Source organism: Rhinopithecus roxellana, chromosome 10 (assembly GCF_007565055.1).
Source record: "Rhinopithecus roxellana isolate Shanxi Qingling chromosome 10, ASM756505v1, whole genome shotgun sequence".
NCBI classification, from domain to species: domain Eukaryota; kingdom Metazoa; phylum Chordata; class Mammalia; order Primates; family Cercopithecidae; genus Rhinopithecus; species Rhinopithecus roxellana.
This window is the reverse complement of record NC_044558.1, coordinates 56,032,572-56,054,357: the sequence shown is the minus strand read 5'-3', so window position 1 is coordinate 56,054,357 and position 21,786 is coordinate 56,032,572. Positions and strand designations below refer to the sequence as shown.

The window sequence follows — 21,786 nt, the reverse complement described above, 5'->3', positions numbered from 1 at the left end:
GGACTGTGGACTTTTGAGTTAATGCTGAAATGAGTTAAGACTTTGGAGACTGTTGGAAAGACATGACTGTTTTTGAAATGTGAAGACATAAAATTTTGGAGGGGCCAGGGTAGAATGATATGGTTTGACTGTCTCCCCATCCAAATCTCATCTTGAATTCCCATGTGTTGTGGGAGGGACCCAGTGGAAGGTAATTGAATCATGGGGGCAGGTTTTTCCCATGCTGTTCTCATGATAATGAGTAAGTCTCAGGAGATCTGATGGTTTTAAAAATGGGAGTTTCCCTGCACAACCTCTCTTCTCTTGTCTGCTTCCATGTGAGACATGCCTTTCACCTTCCCTCATGATTGTGAGGTCTTCCCACACACGTGAAACTGTAAGTCCATTAAATCTCTTTTTTTTTGTAAATTGCCCAGTCTCGGGTATGTATTTATCAGCAGTGTGAAAATGACTGATACACTACCTCTTAAGATGGTACAATGACAAAGTGATACATGAAAACACTTTTAATAGCATTTGACATATGGTAAGTGTTCTATAAGGATTAGCTATAATTTTTACTGTTAGTAATTAGTTTCTTCTCATTGGCTTCTACCTCCCTCCATTGATGAGTGCTTAGGAGAGATGGCATGACTAGAGCACTGGCCTAATGGAGCAGACCACCCAAAGCTACCATGCATGCAAAGAAACTGCACTTAATAGAGCTTTGGCTTTAATCTGAGAATGCTCAGTGTAGTGCTCTGTTTGGTCCTTCCAGAACACTGAATGCACCTTGAGGATAGTAGTTGGTTTTAATAATCTCTTTATCCCATTATTTTTGCAGTGGTATAAATGAAGTCTCCATTCTCAGGAAATTCTCACTGCCCTCCATCAGATATTTGTCAGGACTTAAGAACCTCGTGATTGAAGCCTTTTAAATTCAACTTAAGGTTTGCTCCTAAGACTGGGCAAATGTTCCTGGGGCAGTGTGGTAATCTTCTCGTGAAAGAGCCATATCAGTATATATATATATATATATATATATATATATATATATATATATAGTCCAGCGTTTGGTGTTGTAGGGGGTGGCTATCAGATCCTTTCCTGAAAATAAGTTTGGCTATGAGTGTGGAATGGGATTTTAAAGATAGCATATTTTAATTATGTTTTAAAATCAATTTCATGTTCACAAGTTACATATGTGTAGATTATACTTATATAAAAAGAAAACAATTTCCTTCAATAACTACCTGATCTCAATGTACTTCATGTCAGTTCTGAGATTTCCTGAGATAAAGACCCACTGTTATCAGTTTGTGTGTATGTATATGTGTATCTATAAAATATATGTATTATTTGATGCATGTATGTACATTAAAAAATAAGTATATCATATCGAACCTATAGTTCTATAATTGTTTTATATTTCCCCCTAATCATGTTAGTACATGGAGTACATTTCTGTTAGTATAGATAAATGGTATACCATACTTTGGCTAAACCATTTTTCACTTAATGTATTGAAAATAAACTTTTTCATTATTAAAAACAATGCTGCAATTAATATCTCTGACATATAATGACTCCCTGGGCACATTATGTTAGAAAGTCAGACACAGAGAACAGGAGGTTTTAGATATATTTATGTATTTAGTTGACTGCCTCTGCCATTACACTGAAAGTTGGTTAGGAATGAGAAGTCTTATGGCTCTCTGTAGTCCCAGAATCTTGCATGGTGTCTGGGACTTTATATATGCATAAAATACATTTGTTGGGTAAATTAATAGTGTGGTCATTATTTTAGTAAAGGAATACTTGGATTGAGATAGGAGCAAAAAACAAGGCCTTTATAAGGATATCCTGATAATAGTTTTTCTTTGATTTCTAAGACATACAAATTTGATTTAAATGTGTAAGATAAAATACTAATAAGAACTACCATTTACTGAGCACTTGCTAAGTGCCAGACTGTATACGAGGTACTTTGCATGTATTATTTCATACATATTTATCAGAGCAAGTTCACTGAATAAGCATTATTACCTCCAACTTACAGGTAAAAGAACTGAGGCCCAGTGAGATAAATAGCTTGTCTGAAGTCACGTGGTTAGTAAATGTCAATGTTAGGATTCAAGGATTCAGTTGAATCCTAGAGGACTTTGCTCTTAGGAATTAGACATAGCAAGTGCATAAAAGGATGCTGCAGGATGGTACAGAGCTTTTAAAGGTAGAGAAGTTTCCTAGCAGATCTAAACAAATTCAGGCAGTTTTGTATAGCTAAAAACTAAATAATGAATGAGCCACTCTGTATAACCTGTGAATGCCCAAATGTATAGCTCTTGAATGAATGTGGTGTGAGAAGGTTGAAGCAAGTGTTCTTCTCAACAGGGACCAGCAATCTAGATGGAAAGAGGACACCCAAATTTATTACCTGATTTCTAGACCCACTTTTGTCATTAAACTATTATATTGCTTTATTCAAACCTGGGGACTCTGTCTCCATACCTTTTAATAGGCCAGTATTATTCACCCTCAAAAAAGAATTGTGACACTTAACTATGTTATATCATTAAGTATCAGAGTTGGAAGGAACCGGAGAGATCATAACCTAAGCTGATCATTGCCTAATGAGGAATGTGAGGCCAGAGAGGTTAGATCACTCATCACAGCCACACAGAGGCAGACTAAGATTTAGAGCCCATGATTCCTTAGTCCTAAGCTTTTCCCCCACCCCACTTCACTACAGAGTTTTTGAAAAGAATGAAGCACTTCACTTTGTTCTTGTAAGGGAGGGTTATTGAATCTCTCTGATGCTATTCTCCAAACTATTCATAAACCCAACTGACATCTCTGTGTTTTTCCCTAGTCGTTATTCAGGAGAGGTTCATGTCACAAATCACTTTTTGTTTTAACCTGCTTCACAATTATTTTTCAACCTGTATTATTTCCCTACTGGAATGCTGAACTTCTTGAGGTCAAGGACTATGTTTTATTTACCTTCTCCCCCAGCCCTCACCCCATCCCAACCCCATCCCCAGTGCCTAAACCTTGGAGAGCAACTTTAGGGTCTGCTCAAGTCTAATCTGAATACAGGCAGCCTGAATCATTTCCTTCTTGGAAGTTCACCTTCTTGCTCTCTACAGTTCCTGATATATGTCCCTGGACTCCATTTGTTGGTGGCATTTGACTTTAATTCAGCAGAAACTAGTGATCTCCGATGGGAAGGTGAGAAGGAGAGACATCTGGGGACCGTCAGCAACAGTATCTGTGGCTTGAGGCTTAGCACCCTGGGGCCTAATGTCAGACATTGGTTTCAGGTCTTCAGTGTGTGACTGAAGAAGGCAGTTTCCACCCCCCTTAGGGGCCCACAGGCAGGTCTCCTTTGGGGGTCAGGATTACTGGGAATACTAATTAATTCATTAGTGGGGTTGATGGATTATCAGGCTGTCTCCTAGCAGAGGGTCCTTGGGGGAGGGGGGAACAGATTGCTGCTCATAAATCTGCCTGTTGCCTCCCCTCTCTCTGCTTCAATGGCTCCTGGGCGTTAGGCCTGTGGGCCAGCAACTGAGTACTGGTCTCCTTTTCCCCACTCAGCAGATGGTTCTTACAGGTTAGCTCAGAGCTTTACAAAAAGCAGCAGAGAAGGAAGGAAGGGCTGGGGATTGGCCCTCTGGCCCAGGAACCATGTGGGGGGAGGAGAATGCATGTAAATGCCTTATATTCTCCTTTCCTAGAGCAGTCACCACCTCTTTTCCTTTGCTGACAGCACACACCCCTCCTGCTCCTTCCTGCTCTCTCAAAGTTGAACAGCTAACTGTACAACTATTGATGAGTTGTGACGAGGGTGACCCTGATGAAATAGATTCCACCCATCCCTCTGCAGAAAGCGGCTCTTAAGGAAAATTTGGCATTCACAATTCCATCCCCATTCTTCAGGGGTGTGCATGTTCATGCACGTGCGTGTGCGTGCACACACACACAGTTGAATGTATTTTGAAGGCTAATCCTATTGTGTCCAGTCCCTTACATCTGTCAGAGAAAGTAAGGAGTCCTGCAGAATGTTTTATCCCCACCCTCATCTTTGTCTCAATATGTTCACCTTTCCGCTAATCTGCTGTTACTCCCTGCCCCTGAAAATTTCAGGCACCAGTGCCATTAGCTTCTAAACATCCATGGACAAGGCTTTGAGGACACAAAGCAGGAGATCAATTCATTCAATAAGCGCTCATTGAACAATGATTAAGCACCTCTATCCTAGACATAAATTACCTCATAGATAAATTTCCTGTGGTCGAGGAGTGAATTCTGATTTGTTTTTTAGAAATCTGCTATTCCTATCACGTGTTGCTTAATTATTCTGAAAAGGAAGTTTATTTTTCTGAGCAGATATTTTTCTGGATAGGGATACAAATAAAGATAATGAAGAGATTAAAGAGCTCACATGACACTTTTTATCAGAATTAAAACTAACAATTTTCACACTTAAGATACTCTTTTCAACTTTATGAGCAATGAAACTATCTTGTTTCAGCTCTCTACAACTTTCCTTGCACACAGGCGTATTAATAGTTTTTCATCTCTGTTTGATACACGTGCTAGTTATGTTGTTAGATCACATGATTCTCAAAAAGCCGGGGATACTCTGGTTTCTTTTCAGAAAGAAAGATTTTGCCTTTTGCCAAAAAGCCTGAGGAATTATCCTTCAAGTCAATTTCTAAAAGAAGTTGAACTTGGACTCAGAATTCTATGAAGCTACTCATGGAAAAACTTAAGTGATCAGCTCGTTTTACAGATACGAAAACTGATGAGTGAAGTTGACTTACTCAAGATCATTCAGCCAATTGCTTAATCTGAGCACCTTTCTTTTTTCTTCTTGGAAACACAAGATGATTAGAAAATCTTTGGTATCTTAAGCTCACAGTCATTTATTTTTCCTTGGTGAAGTTTTAAATAAGATAGTATGAATATCCATATATTTAAATTATTCCAGACGTAATTTTCTTTCTGTCTTCTAGCAATTTAATTCAACCTTCTAATACCAAAGGAGTTTTAGGAATTATTATGGGCTTCTCTTCTAAGCTCATTACTACTTAAGGGGACTTTTTCTACGTGAATGCTTAATGATGTATTTTTGAAAAACAATAGTAGATCTCAGTTTGCAACTTAAGCAACTAAATGTCCTTAAAATATAGGATTTTATTAATTTCCTTTTTGTTTTTATAAATTTCAAGTGATCAGAAAGTTGAAAGAACAGTACAATAAGCTTCATCTATATTCACAAATTAAAGTTTTAATAGAAGTAGCTTTCACGTGCTGAAAAGGTGGGAGAGACAAACTTCTTCCTTCTACTTTTAGAACTCTGAAGTTTAAAAGCCAAAGACCCCAGCCCACATGTGTAAGGAAGCAGCCACTCATGCTGTGTCCTTGACACGCATCTTTCTCCCCTTTTGATTATTTTCAGACGTGGGTCAGCAGATTCATCTGCCCTTTTTAGCTCTCTCCAAGTCTATCCCCAATTTTCTTTCTCCATTCTGCCCATACTACTCCGCTGCCATTTCTTACCGTTTTAATCACAAAGGTTTCCAGTCCTCTTTTTCTTTACTCCTCAACTTCAGCAACTCTCCTCCCCCACTCCCCTTCCACCAACCCCCAACTCTGTTTAAACAAACAAACAGGCGGCAAAACTGGACCTGGCCAGAGGAGCCTTTCAAGTGGGCGTGTCTTTCGGCTGGGGAAAGGGAGGAGTTAGACTCTGGGCAACATCACTCCTCCCTGGTCAGCTGGGAGAGCAATCAAAACTGCAGCAAGTCAGAGGCTCCGGCCAGAGAGCAGGAGCTGCCCAGAGGCTGTGGTCCTGAAAGCTCCTCTGCGGGGAGCTAACCAGGGAGAAGAGGTACTGAAGGGCGACTAAACCGGCTGCAGCAGAGTCATCAGCCCGAAGGCGTCCTAGAGGAGCATACCGAACTCCAGGGAAGGAGTAGAATAAGGCGCAGGCAGAGAAACCAGACCCGGTGGAATCTCTAAGAGGTAACAACCGGGTTTAACATGGATAGCTGAAAGCATCTCTTTATCCTACGATCTGGATGGTCAGGGAGACTGGGCTCTCTGACTGTCCTCTAAGACGCAGATTCACAGAGTTCACTCCAGGAACTGCCAGTGACCGAGGTGAGCCAGTGGTTGGGGAAGTAAGGCGGCTAAAGTTTCTGTGGGAAGTTCCCACTCACCTAGAGGAGTAGTTGGGGTGAGGAAAGTCTCTTCTGGGTAAGGCAGGAGGAAGTGGGACTTAGAAAACTTGGAATGTGAAAGCTAGTGAATTGGAACACTTAGGGAAAAATATAAACATTTTAAATAATTTTATTAAATTGTATAGCACTTGCCACCCAAAGTAAAACACATAGACACTCACAGTCATTTTAATAAAGTGAAGATTACAGATGATCTCCCCCAATTCCCGTAAAAGCCACTCTTTCATTTTGCTAGTGGTGAAAATGTCAAAAAGCTTAACTGCTTTTCCAAGGTGGCCCAGCAAGTAGGTTGGAAGAATTGACCCAATCCACCACTCTGCTCACAGCATTTTAGGACTATGCAAGGACGGAGGGGAGGCAGGGAAAGGAAAACAGAATGAGGAATCAGAGAAGACTGTGGAAAGTCCTCGGGGTAGATTCTCACCATTAACTATTTGGTTTACTAAAAATACTTGAATAGTTGGCATGGGGTGGGGGAAATTTCCTTTGCTTCAGCTCTTTCAGGTGGGAAATTAGAAGAAAAAGAATGTCCAAGTTTATTTTTCCTTTCTCTGCTTCACACTCATCATTTGCCCACGAAAAAAGTATACTCAGAAAATACTAATGAAATGTAAAATACCTTCCCCCACCCTCATTTTTTTTGACAGACGAAGCAGAGGTGAAATGCTGAAGCACATGGAGGGAAAAGTAAGAGACTGAGTAACTTCTGTTTACTATTAAGATGTGAGGCAATGGCACCTGAAGTATTACATGGCTTTGCTGGACAAAATGTGTGTGTGTGTGCATGCATGTACATACATGTGCACATGTATTAATAAGGGGGAAAATAGTAGAGTAGAAAAGAAGAGCATAGAACAACCTACTGGCTTTTTCCAAGCAGTACAACTTGTGAAGATCCTGGTCTGGATTCTGTCTTTTTAGTGCCAAGACTATGCAACTCCGGGAAAAGAATTTAGTCTGTTTAGTTCTTAGATTTCCTAGAAACTGGGCTGGACAGCCTCTATTCTGTTGTATTTAGTCATCAGATCATAAGGTAAAGAGATTATCACCAGCTTTTAAGAGGAGAGACACCATCTAACTATCACAAATCCACATGTGAGTTCCCCTTACCTATTAATTAGTTGAAACATCTCCACAGTAAATAAAAAATTTGTAAAAGTGTAGAAAGAATTCCAAGACAGCTTCACATAGTAGTAGTGCTTAATGACTTTGGCTCTAGTAGTAAAAATATTGGGTAGTAACAATCATTGCCTAAGCAAACATTTTGCTATAACAGATCTAAAATTTTAAAAAATATGAGAAGTATTTTGAATTAAAAATAATTGGCTAAACTTGAAATTTCACTGAAGAATCCTATAGAAAGAGGAAAATTCTGTTATATTATGTAGGTATAAAAGAAAATCCAAATGCCAAATGGCTAAAAATGGACTTTATAAGATCAGAATGTGTTTATGTATATGTGTAGGGAAGGGCCAGATTCTGGCCCTTGAGCCAGTATTCATTGATTTTTGTCATATTCAAATCTACTTCCTATATAATTTGTGAGCTAATTTCTTTCCTAGGAATTGAGGCAACCTTAAGATGGTATATCGTGATGCTTTGTGAGATAGTGCTGCAGACTTTCTCAAACAGCTTCTGTGAAACAATTGCCAACCCTCACATTGGCATAGCAATTTTACAAAGTACTTGTGCTTGCGTTATCTTCTTGTTTTTCATGAAAACTTCTAAATGATGTAGGAAAGACAATCTTATTTTCATTTTGCCCTAAGGATACAATAATTACAATAATTTTTCTGTGCTCATTTAATGAGTGAGTGATGAAAGAGTCTTCGTTTCATGCTTCTTTCAGTACACCTCTGAGATGGTTCCTTAACAGGCTGAAAGCAACATTAGATTTAGGTACTTGTTCTGGAGAAAACTGCATTGAAAATATTTAGGTGAAAAAAGTCAGAGAAACATTCTTCTTTATATTTCAGAAGTCTTGGCATTCACTGCTTTCACTTCTCTTTGATAGACACTGCATATTGCCCTCAGAGCTCTGCCATTTGGTTTTGGTGGGAAAATTGTATTCCCAATACAGAAGGTTCATGAACCTGAAAATGTATGTGATTGAATAGGAAGGTCAAACCAACAGTTTTCTCCCAATTATAAAATAGAATGAAAGTTTTGGAGCTAACTTCCATCTTAAATATGATGGAAGAGTTCTAGTCAACTCAGTGGAGGCAGTTGATAGGGCTTGGTTTCCTCACCTCTTGCAGCAGAACAGAACCTTTGATTTCAGTTTCAATAGGAGATTGGAGGAGTAGGTGTATTTATTTTTTCAAATTTTTTCAAATAGATGTTGAAATGAAGTCATTGGCTTTTGTTGACATAAAATCAATATTAATAACAGATTCAAATTGTACCTACTCTTTTCCAAGTGGCCAGAAAAATTCATGGTGATGTTTAGGAGAACAAAATAATACTTACATGAAATTCATGATGTATGACACTATTCAAAATGCTTCAAATATATCACCTCATTTTATGCTCCTAATAATCCTATGAGGTAGGATTGTTATTATTCTCATTTTAAGGAGGAGGAGACTGAGGCAGATAAAGGTTATGAAAGTGGCCTAAGTTCATGTATCTAGTGAATAGTGGAGCTGAAGTTTGAGTCCAGGTAATCTGACACTGGAGTCTGTGCTGTCTATCCCACCATGGGAAAAATGACAGGCTACTGAGTAACTGTCAGATGATTTTCTAAACCAATCAGAGGTAATATTCAGATAATAAGAGACATACTAGTTGATACAGTCTGTTTTATTATTCATCTGTGAGAAATAATTTTTATTTTTGGATAAACAAACGTGTGTGAATAATTAGATAAGAAAACCCAAGAAAAAACAGGAAATAAATATATAGATGTTTAATAGCATTTACAGCTATAAAATTCTTTATTATGTCTTTATTTCTCTTACAAGAATCACATAACCTCTATGTTAGCCTTATTTTATTAGAGGAAATGGAAGAACAGAGAACTTTATGTAATGAGTTTGGGATCAACAATCCAGGAATTAGAAGAATTGGGACTAGAGTTCACATTTGTGTTATTCTAGCTTCCATTTTTTTGAAACCATACTATATACTCATGGGATTCTCTTGGAAGTTAATGGACCAGCACCTATGAGAACAGAGGGAGTTAAATTGGAGCCATCTATGTCCTTCTCATGATTAGTAAGAGGACAAAGGTGAAAGAAAACTGGTTGACCTTTTCATTACTTTGGCCAAAGCCAGTTGATTCTTTGTGTTTATACCCACCAACAAGCTGATTTGAAAGCAGCTCCTTGACTCTTACAGAAACCATTAAATATGTTAGAGGTAAAAGGTGGCCTATTCTATCCTCCCAATCTCACTTATTTTGATGTGTGCGAGTATTGACAGACCTTAATAAGAGTCCAGAGGTACAGAGGTAGGGATAGTGAAAAAGGCTAAGTCCCCCAACTAGGATGGTGTTCAGATCCAGAGGCAATTCGGGAGACTCTCCTGTCTTGCACCTTCCTTCTTTCCTTCCTTCTGTCCTTTTCATGCATCTCACTATGAGCCAGTGATAATAATGATAATGAAGATAAGAGAATGAAGATAAGGAGAAAAAGGGGGATGATGAGGAAGAGAGGGAGGGGGAATATATGGGTGAAAGCAACAAGAGAAACGTTTCGAAGATGAAGAAATCCTGGAATACGAGTGTTAAAAGGCACCTCAAAGAACACCCTTTGGATGATGGTCACTCCTGTTGACTTAGTTCTATTGCTGTACGTCTCCTGAAGCCAAAGTGCTTTCTTCCTGTAGCTGTGATAGAAGAACAAGGAGAAGAAAAACATAAAACCTAAGATGTAAAGTAAGAAGAATTGATTTTATGTCCCACTCCACCAGCACTGTATCTTTGCATTTCCATCACTTAAACTACCTGACCCACAGTGACCTTGAGTATAAAACGAGCATAACAATTTCTATCTCCCTCAAAGGTTTGCTATAAGAAACATATGAATTAATGGATGCAAAAGTGCTCTGTAAACTTTAAAATGCTATACATTTATATATTATAATTATAATTACATGGGGAGCATTAGGTTTCCCAAGCCCACTCCATCCTTTTTGGCCTTAGAGTGCACCTGCCTCTGGAAGAGCCGTGTTACTTTAACAGAAAGTTAATTAGGTTTTTTACCCTCCCTCTGGATATCTGCCTGAGTTAGAAGTGCAGCTCAGCACACAAGCTCTATCATCCATATTAAAAGTGGGATTTTCTGAGTTGGCCTGGGCAGCCAGTTGACCAATAGGTTCCAATGTGTGTTTTCAATAAAGCTGCTTACCCAGGAAGCCTTATTAAGTGAGTAAGTCAAGCTGACATGATTTCCGTGCTGATTAACATGAAACCTAGGCTGTTTTCACAGTGCAGTTACATTAATTATTTATAGGAGGTAAATGAGGTTACAAGGAAAACAAGCTCCAATTACCAGAAACAAATCAAATAATATATCTTTATTTTTAAAAGCTACATACTAATCCCTGGGTTCATTGATTTGAGGCTCAAGCTTCATAGAACAGAAAACGTTTGTTATATTCTCCTCTTTCTCATAATAAAAGGTGATAGTGGGTTTAATATTTCAAAGAGTAACTGGTAAACTGGGATGCCCCAATGGGGCTTATCAGATACTTTTATTTGGTAAACCATATGCCTAAAAATTGCTTAGCAAGCTTTAAAACAATTCAAATTCTTCCAGAATTGAATGCAAAATGTTTACTAAATCACCAGCCTCTTCTGGTTTTCAAATAGTGAATTTTGCATACAAAATTCTGATTAAACAATGTGTTAGTGAATTAAAGTAGTCAGGCTATTCCTGTGTTTGCCTGAAATAGTCCTCACTTGTGTTAGCAGTCACTATATTCTGTTCCACTAGTTCCACTAGTATTTGTTCCAGATTTTTCATTTTAAACAAAGTATTAATATAGTAGTTGCACTAAACCTTGGATAGGTTTGGTAGACCACTGGCTGCACTCCTAGCTGTTGCCATGGTCTTGTCTGATGGTGTGAGATGCATTTGCAAAGAGTTCTCACTTTAACATACGGGCAAATTTGAAAGATGATCAGTGATAACCCTCCTTTCTTTTCATGATCCTTTCAAGATGCCATGTCACTAACACTTCTAACATAACTCACACTAGACAGAACACAAAGTGCTTACTGAAAAACAGAATGCTCCTCTGGTGATAGTGAGAGTAATATTTGATGGTCATGTGTTGGACCAGCCAGTTGTGTCATGGGCAACTTGAAGGAGATGATTGAGGCCACCAGTTAGCAATACTGGGGAGAAACATGGGTGTTACAGGCTAGATGGATGTGAAATGCTTCTAAATACAAGTTGAGTAGTTTTTTGTAGAACACATACAAAGTAGTCTGAACGATCTTGCTACAGTTTTTTATTTTGTATGGTGTAAATATACAACAGTGTGCTTATTTGACTATTTGATGGGTTTTTGTTTTGTAATAATGATAATTATTACACAGATATACTTATTTTTAGCACACTCTTTCACTTTCAGAAATATCTCTATTTGGACAGTAATTTATATACTCATCTCATTTTTCCCCTTTTATATTCTGGATTCTGGAAGGAAAGAAAAATATATCTTTGGACTCGTATCTCAGTCATTTTGTATAAAATGTTCATGAGATTAAAAATCTAAGAATAAAAAGAGCTAGGCACTAACACTACAATGAATAATCAAGTCAGTTTTCCTTTACTATAGTATATTTTCTTATAATATGCCATAACTAAAGGAGTATTCTGGGAATTTCTTTCAGTTTTGGATTTGTCATTTAGAATGGAAGACTTGGACAAGATAATTACATATAAAAAAGTTTAGTTTCAAATAAAATCAGGTACTCACAGGAATTAACCTTTGATACTTCCCTTTTCCAGAGACTGGAAATGTCAAAAACTTATGTGAAATCCAAGGAGATGGGAGAGCTAGTCAACACACCATCCTGGATGGATAAAGGTCTGGGTTCCCAAAATGAGGTGAAGGAGGAAGAGAGCAGACCAGGTACTTATGGGATGCTCAGCAGCTTAACTGAAGAGCATGACAGTATTGAGGAAGAAGAAGAAGAGGAAGAAGATGGGGAGAAACCTAAGAGAAGGGGTCCCAAGAAAAAGAAGATGACCAAAGCTCGCCTTGAGAGATTCAGGGCTCGAAGAGTCAAGGCCAATGCCAGAGAACGGACCCGGATGCATGGCCTGAATGATGCCCTGGATAACCTGAGGCGAGTCATGCCATGCTACTCTAAAACCCAGAAACTTTCCAAGATAGAGACTCTTAGACTGGCCAGGAACTATATTTGGGCTTTATCTGAAGTTCTGGAGACTGGCCAGACACCTGAAGGGAAAGGCTTTGTGGAGATGCTCTGTAAAGGACTCTCTCAGCCCACAAGCAACCTGGTGGCTGGATGTCTCCAGCTGGGCCCTCAGTCTGTCCTCCTGGAGAAGCATGAGGATAAATCTCCTATTTGTGACTCTGCCATCTCTGTCCACAACTTCAACTATCAGTCTCCGGGGCTGCCTAGCCCTCCTTATGGCCATATGGAAACACATCTTCTTCATCTCAAGCCCCAAGTATTCAAGAGTTTGGGAGAATCGTCCTTTGGGAGTCATCTACCTGACTGCAGTACACCCCCTTACGAGGGCCCACTCACTCCACCTCTGAGCATCAGTGGGAACTTCTCCTTGAAGCAAGATGGGTCTCCTGACCTAGAAAAATCCTACAGCTTCATGCCACATTACCCTTCTTCAAGTCTAAGCTCAGGGCATGTGCATTCAACTCCTTTTCAGGCTGGTACCCCCCGTTATGATGTTCCTATAGACATGTCCTATGATTCCTACCCCCATCATGGTATTGGGACCCAACTCAATACAGTCTTCACTGAGTGAGGCAGTTAAGTTCAATGTTTCAGAGAATGACGTGGAGACATTTTCCATAATTTGAGTGGTTGAGCTAAAGATTCAATGACCTTAAAGGATCCCTATGGATACATATAAAAAAATAGTTCAAGTCCATTTAGGCTTTCTTTCATCTATCACCTCTTTTCTCATCACCTCACATTGCATTGATTTCTTTATAGGGTCCTCAAGTGAAAATATTTGATGATTTAACAACCATTTGAAAATAGAAAAGAAGACCTGGGCCCTATTCCAGTGGTGCAAAAAACTCATTGCATAATATATGCCAATTAATTTACTATTTCTGGCCTTTGTTTATTTACTAGCAATTGTAACTAAACAAATTGTATTTATATGAGGCAATTGTTCTAAGTCCAGATGATTTCTAAAGTCCTTCACAGTTCTGAAATTCTATAACTGTAGTGATCACTCCTGACAACTTCTTGAAACTGAAAGAACAGAGAAATAATAGGAAAGGGATGCTATGCATAGAATGATCAAATTGAGTTATCAGAGGGAACACAAAGTGCATATCTCTTGGCTCACAGAATGCAAAGTTTGTTTGGGTTTAATGATAGGACTTCTTTGTATCTATTGAAAAGTAACTCCTGGAAGCTAAAAGTCTAACATGGCTGTCACTGTGAAGAACAAAACATGTTCTTTAGAGATCAACTCTATTTGTTATTAGACTAAAAGTTGAACATATCTTCCTTATGATTTGAAGAACCATAATAGAGAATCATAATAGAGGCCTCATGCCAACTTTATTCTTGATAATATTTCAAAACCATTTTTCTCAGTACTAGACGTAGGGCACACAAGTCACTGAAGCCTCAGACTCCTACGACTAATGGGACATATATAAGTCTTTTAGACCATGACCTCCATAACCAGAGGGCTCCAGAACTTCTGATGCAGCTCAGGTGCTGCTGTTAGAATCAGAACACAACACAGGTTTATATTAAAGAGCAATAAAATAGCTATTGGCTGTAATAACTACCATAGTTCAGGGACTCTCTCTAGCTCACAGTTGCCCATGGGAAAACCAGTGGATTTTTTTTTAAGCAAGATGAATTTCATGTGGTTAAACATGATTAAAACCATCCACCTCTGTCCACACCAACATATTTTCCAGAAGGACAAGCACCAATCAACTTATTGACCAAGGTTAAATTTTTCCAACATATATATAGTCCCTTATCTCTCCCCCTACACTAGCTGTTACCTCTTCCTCACTTCTAAGATAGAATATGTTATTACATATTGTAAATAACATTTCAGGTGACCAAACTTAAGGATGCAGAAATGAAATACAAGGTCGGTGAATATTTTTACCAACTATGTCTTCATCACAGGTTTAACCCAATTTGCAGAGTGCTTATTTTTCTTTATGTAACTCCTCTTTCCTTTATATCAACACTAACTTCATAAAGTTGTATTTTTTTCAGAAAATAAGACCTGAGAAATTTTCCTATCTTGTTCAATCTGCCAGGACAGTTATTTAAGTCAAACCAGAGCCTGAATGACTTATTTGATAGTAGATTAGGTCCTGCTCCTGCCAGAAAGGATACGTTTAGCATGCAGGGTTCATCAATAGGGCCAATTAAAAAAACGATAACACATATTAGTATGTCATTTTCTATAGCTCAGCTATCCCCTAAAATCTGCCAACTATACGTGTATCTTGTCTGTTCACCTCTCTTATTTATTATCTCCTTACAGTATAAGTTATTTTTTTCCATTTTGCTCTCAGCACTTACCCTGCTGTACTTTGCACCCTTGGTTTGTAAATTCACTTGAAAGTAGCCTTGAAGAGAGATCTTAAGCCCCATCAGCCACCAAAGTGGTCCCCCTCATCACAATCTGCCTTAGAGGAAATTGGCAAGTAAAATGACGTACAAAGCCATAGTATGTGCTTTCTGAGTGTATACTGAACTTATCTTTGTGAAGGACTGTGGGAGGGTCCATCCTCGAAGCTAGCATTTTCTGGCATTTAAGTTTGTAGATAATCAATGTTGTCTGAGTTATTTATTAGATATTATTTATTTTATTTATTTTTCTCTTCCTTTCACGAAAATTCTTTTAGCCCCATAGATGTGCTTGGAAGCTCTTCCTAAAATTTTATTTGGAAAGTAGCTCACAATTTTGCTAAGAACTGCTGAGTTTTGGAGAAAGGGGAAAGGAAAAAATAGAGAATTACCTCTGTGATAATTTTTATAAAAAGCAGCAATAATTTGAATGGCTGTGCAAGTTAATGTTTTTAGATTATTTTCTTCAGTCTAAAGTGAGCCAGAGTTATTCTTTACTAATCTGCTGTTTATGCCTTTGGGGAGTATGGTAGCCATGAGCCAGGCCTCCCTGAAATTGTACAGAGGGATTTTATAATTGAATTAAAATTTAGGAATGCAATAGCTTGTAAAGAGCCTGCTCTCCAACCTAGGGTGGTCTCATTCTTCTGGAGGCTTTTTTAGATAAAGTAAAATAATTGTTTAAATATTTTGTTTAAAATATGACTGTTTTTCCTTCCTTTTTCCTAGTAGAAATAAAGCTGTAAGTCTTATTAGATGTTGTGTTGTGTTGTTAGTCTTCAGAACTTTCATTCACTCTCATTCATTCATTTTCTTGGGCTCTATCTGGTCTCTCAGGAGATTTACACATCCCCTAATTCAATTGATCTTGCTAGAATATTCAAAATATGCAGTTAGAAGTCTAGAAGCACTGTTCTCTGCTACTCATATAATCAAGTATAAAATCTACAGTTAAGAAAAAATAATCTTACAGATTACAGGGCTATGGGCAGTCTAAGCAATCAAACCACAGATAAATGGGAAGATGTGCTATTATCCAAAGTAGGTGGGCTGACCAAGCTTTCAAAAAAATTATGAAATATGTTTTTTGACAACTCTTCCTCTTGATTTTTTTCTTTCAGTTTTCTCTAGTTAAAACTTTCCAGGATCCCTTCTTGCATGTGTAAAATGATGATAATAAAGAAATAATAATAATGATATTATTAATAATAAGTATAAATAGAAAAGTTAATCAAGGTAGGGACTTGGCTTAAAATATTTAAGAAACAAAAATATAGCATAAAAGTTATCTTTCCACCCCTATCTTCCATCTCCCAGTTCCCACTCTCCAACTAGAAAATACTTAAACATTTTTTTAGCTTACTAGTTATCAGAGACCTTTTATGGATATATAAACAAATATTAGGTACAAATATTAAGGTGTATTATTCTCTTTTTTTTCTACAAATGGTAACAATATAACACATTTCTGCTTTTTTTTTTTTTTTACATTTAAGTACAAATCTTGGGACATTTTTAATAACAGTTTCTTGATTCTTTGTTATAACTGACTAGCATTCCATACTAAACATAATTTATGAAATTGAGTCCCATAATTTAGAATTTTTTCAGTCTTTTGCAATATCAAATAAATGATTATGCACACATATCATTTGACACATTAAAAGAATCTTTACTTTGCAAAGAATGGTCCAGAGGGGCAAATAGAAACTGAGAGATAACAACAACCCCATCTAGCAGATAGTGGATGCTTACTACGTAGTGTCACATTTCTAAGTGTCTTACACGTATGAATTCACTCAATCCTAAAGCCACTCCTGTAAGGCGATCACTATTAGTATTCCCATTTCACAGATTAGGAAACTAATTTGTTTAGTTTAGTGAAACTAAACAAATCCTGGTGGAACCAGGATTGATTTGAGCTAGTTGATTTTTCCAGAAGATTTGAAATGATCCTCAGTAGCTGTTTGCCTGGTAGGTATATGAGGATGTCATATCTGTGCAATGCTGGAGCCAGCGAAAGTGGAATCACTATTTCACACTCCTCAAATTGTGCTTTACATATGATACCCTGTTACATCTATGACCCAGGCTGATCGATGTCCACACTCTGCAATAGAATCTGAAAGAAGGTCATCTTTCCCTTGATAGAAGCTCAACTTTCTATTCGACTTTGCCCAGGTAGACCACATAGTGTAGGCCAGATCACAGACCAATGCCCTGTTGCCTGAAAGTGCCCATCTTTGAGAAGGCTTAAATCCATTGCAAGCTTTAATCTCACATACCTTAGAATTTAAGAAAAATGTTTTAATCGGGAATTATGGATATGAAAATAACAAAATATTCTATCAACATAGAAACATCCTATCTTCAAGATTATTTTAGAAATCTATATAAATTTGGGGTATAGTTTGGTGCAGTAATTACAAGCACTGACTTTAGAATCAAATAAATAATACTTAAGCTATGCCATGCACTGATTGAATGATCTTTATTAAATTGATTAACCCTGCAAAGCCTCAGTTTTCTTGATTTCTAAAAATTTTTATAAACAAAAAGTAGTTTTATAGGTGCTAATGTTTTTTCTACTTTTTCCCTCTTTGGCGTTTATTATTATTAATAATTGACACAAAATAATTGTACATATGTATGCAGTATAATGTGATTTTTGGTACATGCACACAATGTGTAATGATCAATTTGAAAATAGCAATCACAATAATGCCTTCCCCTCAGGTCAATCATGGTGAATTAATTGAAATAATACATCTAAAGCACGTAGCAAGTATTTAGCAAATGGTAATTATTACCATCTATGTTCTATTAATTATTCTTTGGTTACAATCATGTTACCTTTTCTATTTGCCTCCAATATATGGCTAGGGGATTTCTGATGGTGACAACGGCAGGCTTAGGGAGTCCATAGAATTATTTAGAGGGTTGAGTCAGGCAGACTTAGATTGAAGTTAACTGGCTGAGAAGTCCTAGGCAATTTATTTAACGTCTGTGTTTCAGTTTTCTTCTTTATAAAAAGGGCATACAGTACCACCAATCCATAGAGTTGTACGAGGATTAAAAATGATGATAACGGCAGTGAAGTGTTTATCTGAGGTTCTGGAACCTGGGAAGCACTTTACTCTTATTGTTGTTATTATTATTGGGAGTAGAGCGAGAATAGGTGAGGTAATTGAGAACCAGAGAAAACTATAGATTCTTTTCATTTAAACAGTACATAATTTACTGGAGCCAATGACAAAATTCAAGTCTATTGGCCAGTATTCCATACATTGGATATGCCATTTTCCAACTCTTCATGGGGACAGTTTAGACAGAAATCTTCCAGAGCAAACTTTCTGAATTTGGAATATAGGAAATATGAAATTTTTCTTTCTTTTCTAAAAATTGGCATAGAGTTAAAAGGAGCCTTGTAGTAGCTCTTTGCTGTCATCTGGCTTCAGACTATGTAGAGAAAGAATACTATTACCTCACAAATATATAGCACTAGGTACTTGATTTCAATTTAATTTTTTCAAGTAGTAATAGTTACTGCGAATTTCCTCTAGGCCAGGAACTAAGCCACTCTGTCATAACTAAGGAACTCTGTCATAGCTGTCAAAATACACACAACAATAAAGATGTTTTGTCAATGCCTTACATGTAAGTAAGTGAATTCAGTTTTTAATTTGAACAAGAAGATTTTAGAAACCAATAGCTAGAAAATCAGGGGAAGAGGAAATTTCTGTTTATTGAGCATCTTTACCAGGTACAAGTCATCAAGTTAAGTTCTCCATATTGAATTAGTCTTCCAAATAAACCACTGAAGTAGGTTCCAGATGTTGTAGAAACCTACATAGAAATGTGCAAATAAATATGAGAACATGGAAAGTCATGTAAATCTTAAAAGTGCCTGAGCTTCTATTTTCTCATCTATAGAGCGAGATGATTGTGCCATTAGACATCTGCAATTTCTCTCGTCTTAATATTTTAACAGTTCCATGAGCAGCTAATGTCCATTTTCTCTCTGGCACAGAAGCACATGCACACATTCTTGGAAAAAGAGAGTGAATAAGTGATTGAGTAAAAGCTAAAAGATAAGGCGACAATCGACTACAGAACATTAAAATCAAGGTGGTATTTGGATGCCTTGTGTGGTTTGCTTGCTGGTCAGCTGTCTTAAGGAACTGGGGTGCTTTCAGTTTATCTATTTAGAAGACAGTTTTCTGGGCGATGATCTTATTCTCTAGAGACAACTACTCCAACATGTTTAGCAATTAAAAGGCTTAAATCCACGTTGAGCTAAAATAACTTTACTATAAATCAAATTGAGGAATTGTACTATTCCTAGAATTTTAAAATTGCCCCTTTTCCTTCCTCAGTTGGAAATAATAGGAAGATGTTGACTATATTGTTTACTTCATTACAAATACAGTAAGTTCTCAGTTACCCATATGAATAATTTCTGTTGAGGATTATGGAAGGAAAATATTTTATATAAAGCTTGTTTCTCCATGTCAGCTGACATGTTTCTAATTTTTGTTTTTCTTTGTGTGTGTAGACACACATATTAATGTATGCATATTTGAAAAAATACATATGAAAGCATATAGATGTATGTTTGTTTATATAGATCCATAAATACATATATTTGAAGACGTATATTTAAACACATACACTTCAGTACATGTTGAATACATACACGTATGTGTGTGTATATATAATTTGACATATGTATTTGCACTCTAAAGTCAAATTGAAACACTTTTTGTATCATTTAATTATTGGCAACTCTACAGGCTGAGTTCTTTCTTTTATTAACTCAGTGTTAATAACTGAGGTAGAAGGTTAGGCAATGAGAAAGGAAGTGGAGGCAGAGAAACAGGAAGTATATATGCTGGGGTTGCAGTTTTTTCCATTGAGATAGACCTAGAGGGGCAGCCTGGTAATGGAAAACATTCTTCCTTGATCTAAGCCTGTGCGTTCGCTTCCTTTGAGAGCTGGCCTCTGAGCTGAGGCAGATCCAGGGCAGGCGGGCACGTGGCTGGCCCACTGAGGGCCGGGAACAGCCGCAAGCTGCTCAGGGACTTGGAGCACACTATCCCCTGGCTCCTGCTCAGCCCACTGCTGCCAGCCGGCAGCTTCCCTCCTGCCAGACCCCTGGGCATGCTGATGGGAAAGGCACAATTACTTAATCCCTGCCCAGGGAGATCTGGGACACATGCAGACAGATGGAGGACCAGGGGGATTCAGAACTATTTAGTATTGGAGGAGCAAAGGAGACAGGCCTGGGAGCAATGGGCCAGGCTTGAAAGGCAGTCCTGAAGCCTCTTTTCTCCAAGCAACTCCAAGGCAAGCTGTTTTCTCACCTGAACAGAAGCTCTGGAAGAAAGGACCTAGACCTTCCCTGAGCTGCTGGCAAAAAACCTGAGAAAGAGCATTGACCTACAGTGTCTGGGTTTGCACAAACAATAGAAGGTCACAGACAGGTACTGAGGAAAGCAGAATTGAGGAGAGTCAGAGCTCCAGAAAGGCCCATATAAAGGGGGCAATACGGAATTAGAGATACAGAGATTAAAATAGCACATGCATGAACTCACCACACGCATGGATTTAAGAGTGAAACTGCTGTTTCCACATCTGTCTCCTCTACTAGTTTATATCCTTTCATGTTCCTTAATCCTCACTCATGCATTCTCACACTCACTGCCAACTGCCTTGGTTCAGGTATTCAGTATCTATCTGTCTAGATTCATGTAATAGTGTTCTTCCAAACCTCCAATCTTTTTGTACCCAGTATCTCCTTCCTTCTACAATTCATCCTAACTGTCTGTCTTAAAACAAAGCCATGACCATGTCATTTCTTTGGTCAAAATTCTGCATTGGTTTTCTCATCATTATAGAATGAAGTTCAAACTTCCCAAGCTAATATTTAACCTGCCTTGTCGCAACTGGTCTTGGTATACACTTCCAGGCATATGTATACCACACATTCTTTTCTCACTTTCCTCAGAAGCAACACATCCTGCTTATCCACCCTGTTTCACCACCCTACATACACTTTTGTGTTGCCCACATGGATTACTGTTCCTCTAATCAATATGAAGTGAAATTTTCCCTTACCTTTGTTCCTGGCAACACCTTTCCCTGGAGTGCTCTCTCCTCTATCTTCATGTACTGAAACTATGTCGATCCTTCAGGGCCTAGCAAAAATCTTTCTTGATAAAGCCTTTACAGACTACACCTGTAAGACTCATTGCCTTCTTCTTTTCCAGTTTAGGGAATTACAACAATTGACTCTAAGAGTGAAGCTACTATTTCCACATATAGTGAAGCTGCTATTTTTCCTCTACTGGTTTATAAGCTTCTTGAGAGGAGGGGTTGTTTTATCCACTTGTTATATTGACAACTGCCAGTGCAATCATGTGCACACAGTAAGGAAGAGAAAAAGAAAATTTGGGTGGATAATCAGGTGCTAGCATTGTGATGTTACAACATTTTAACAATCTTAAATAACTTTGGGAGAAAGTGTTTTCTTTTCTGCCTTAGAGAAGATTACAAGGAGGTTCAGATAATGTCCAACTCTACTCAACTCATAAAAAGGGAGTGATGGAAATTAGTATCTAGGGTTGTTTTTAAGTCAGAGAGAATTTTGCATTAATATATGTATGAATTAAAAAGAGTAAACATGGCCAGGCGCAGTGGCTCACGCCTGTAATCCCAGCACTTTGGGAGGCCAAGATGGGTGGATCACCTGAGGTCGGGAGTTCGAGACCAGCCTGA

The 21,786-nt window shown here is 37.9% G+C and overlaps 1 protein-coding gene across 1 annotated transcript; it reads left to right on the top strand.

The window, feature by feature from the left end:
• Positions 1-5,782: 5,782 nt before the first annotated feature.
• NEUROD4 (neuronal differentiation 4) lies at positions 5,783-15,766 on the top strand. Its single transcript, XM_010357571.2, has 2 exons — positions 5,783-6,147; positions 12,188-15,766. Exon 2 carries the CDS (start codon positions 12,197-12,199, stop codon positions 13,190-13,192), a length of 996 nt encoding a protein of 331 aa, XP_010355873.1. The 5' UTR covers positions 5,783-6,147; positions 12,188-12,196; the 3' UTR covers positions 13,193-15,766.
• Positions 15,767-21,786: the final 6,020 nt, after the last annotated feature.

Bases quoted from the DNA above. Each gene is read 5' to 3' on its own strand.
- NEUROD4 (XM_010357571.2), top strand. From the start codon at position 12,197: ATGTCAAAAACTTATGTGAAATCCAAGGAGATGGGAGAGCTAGTCAAC.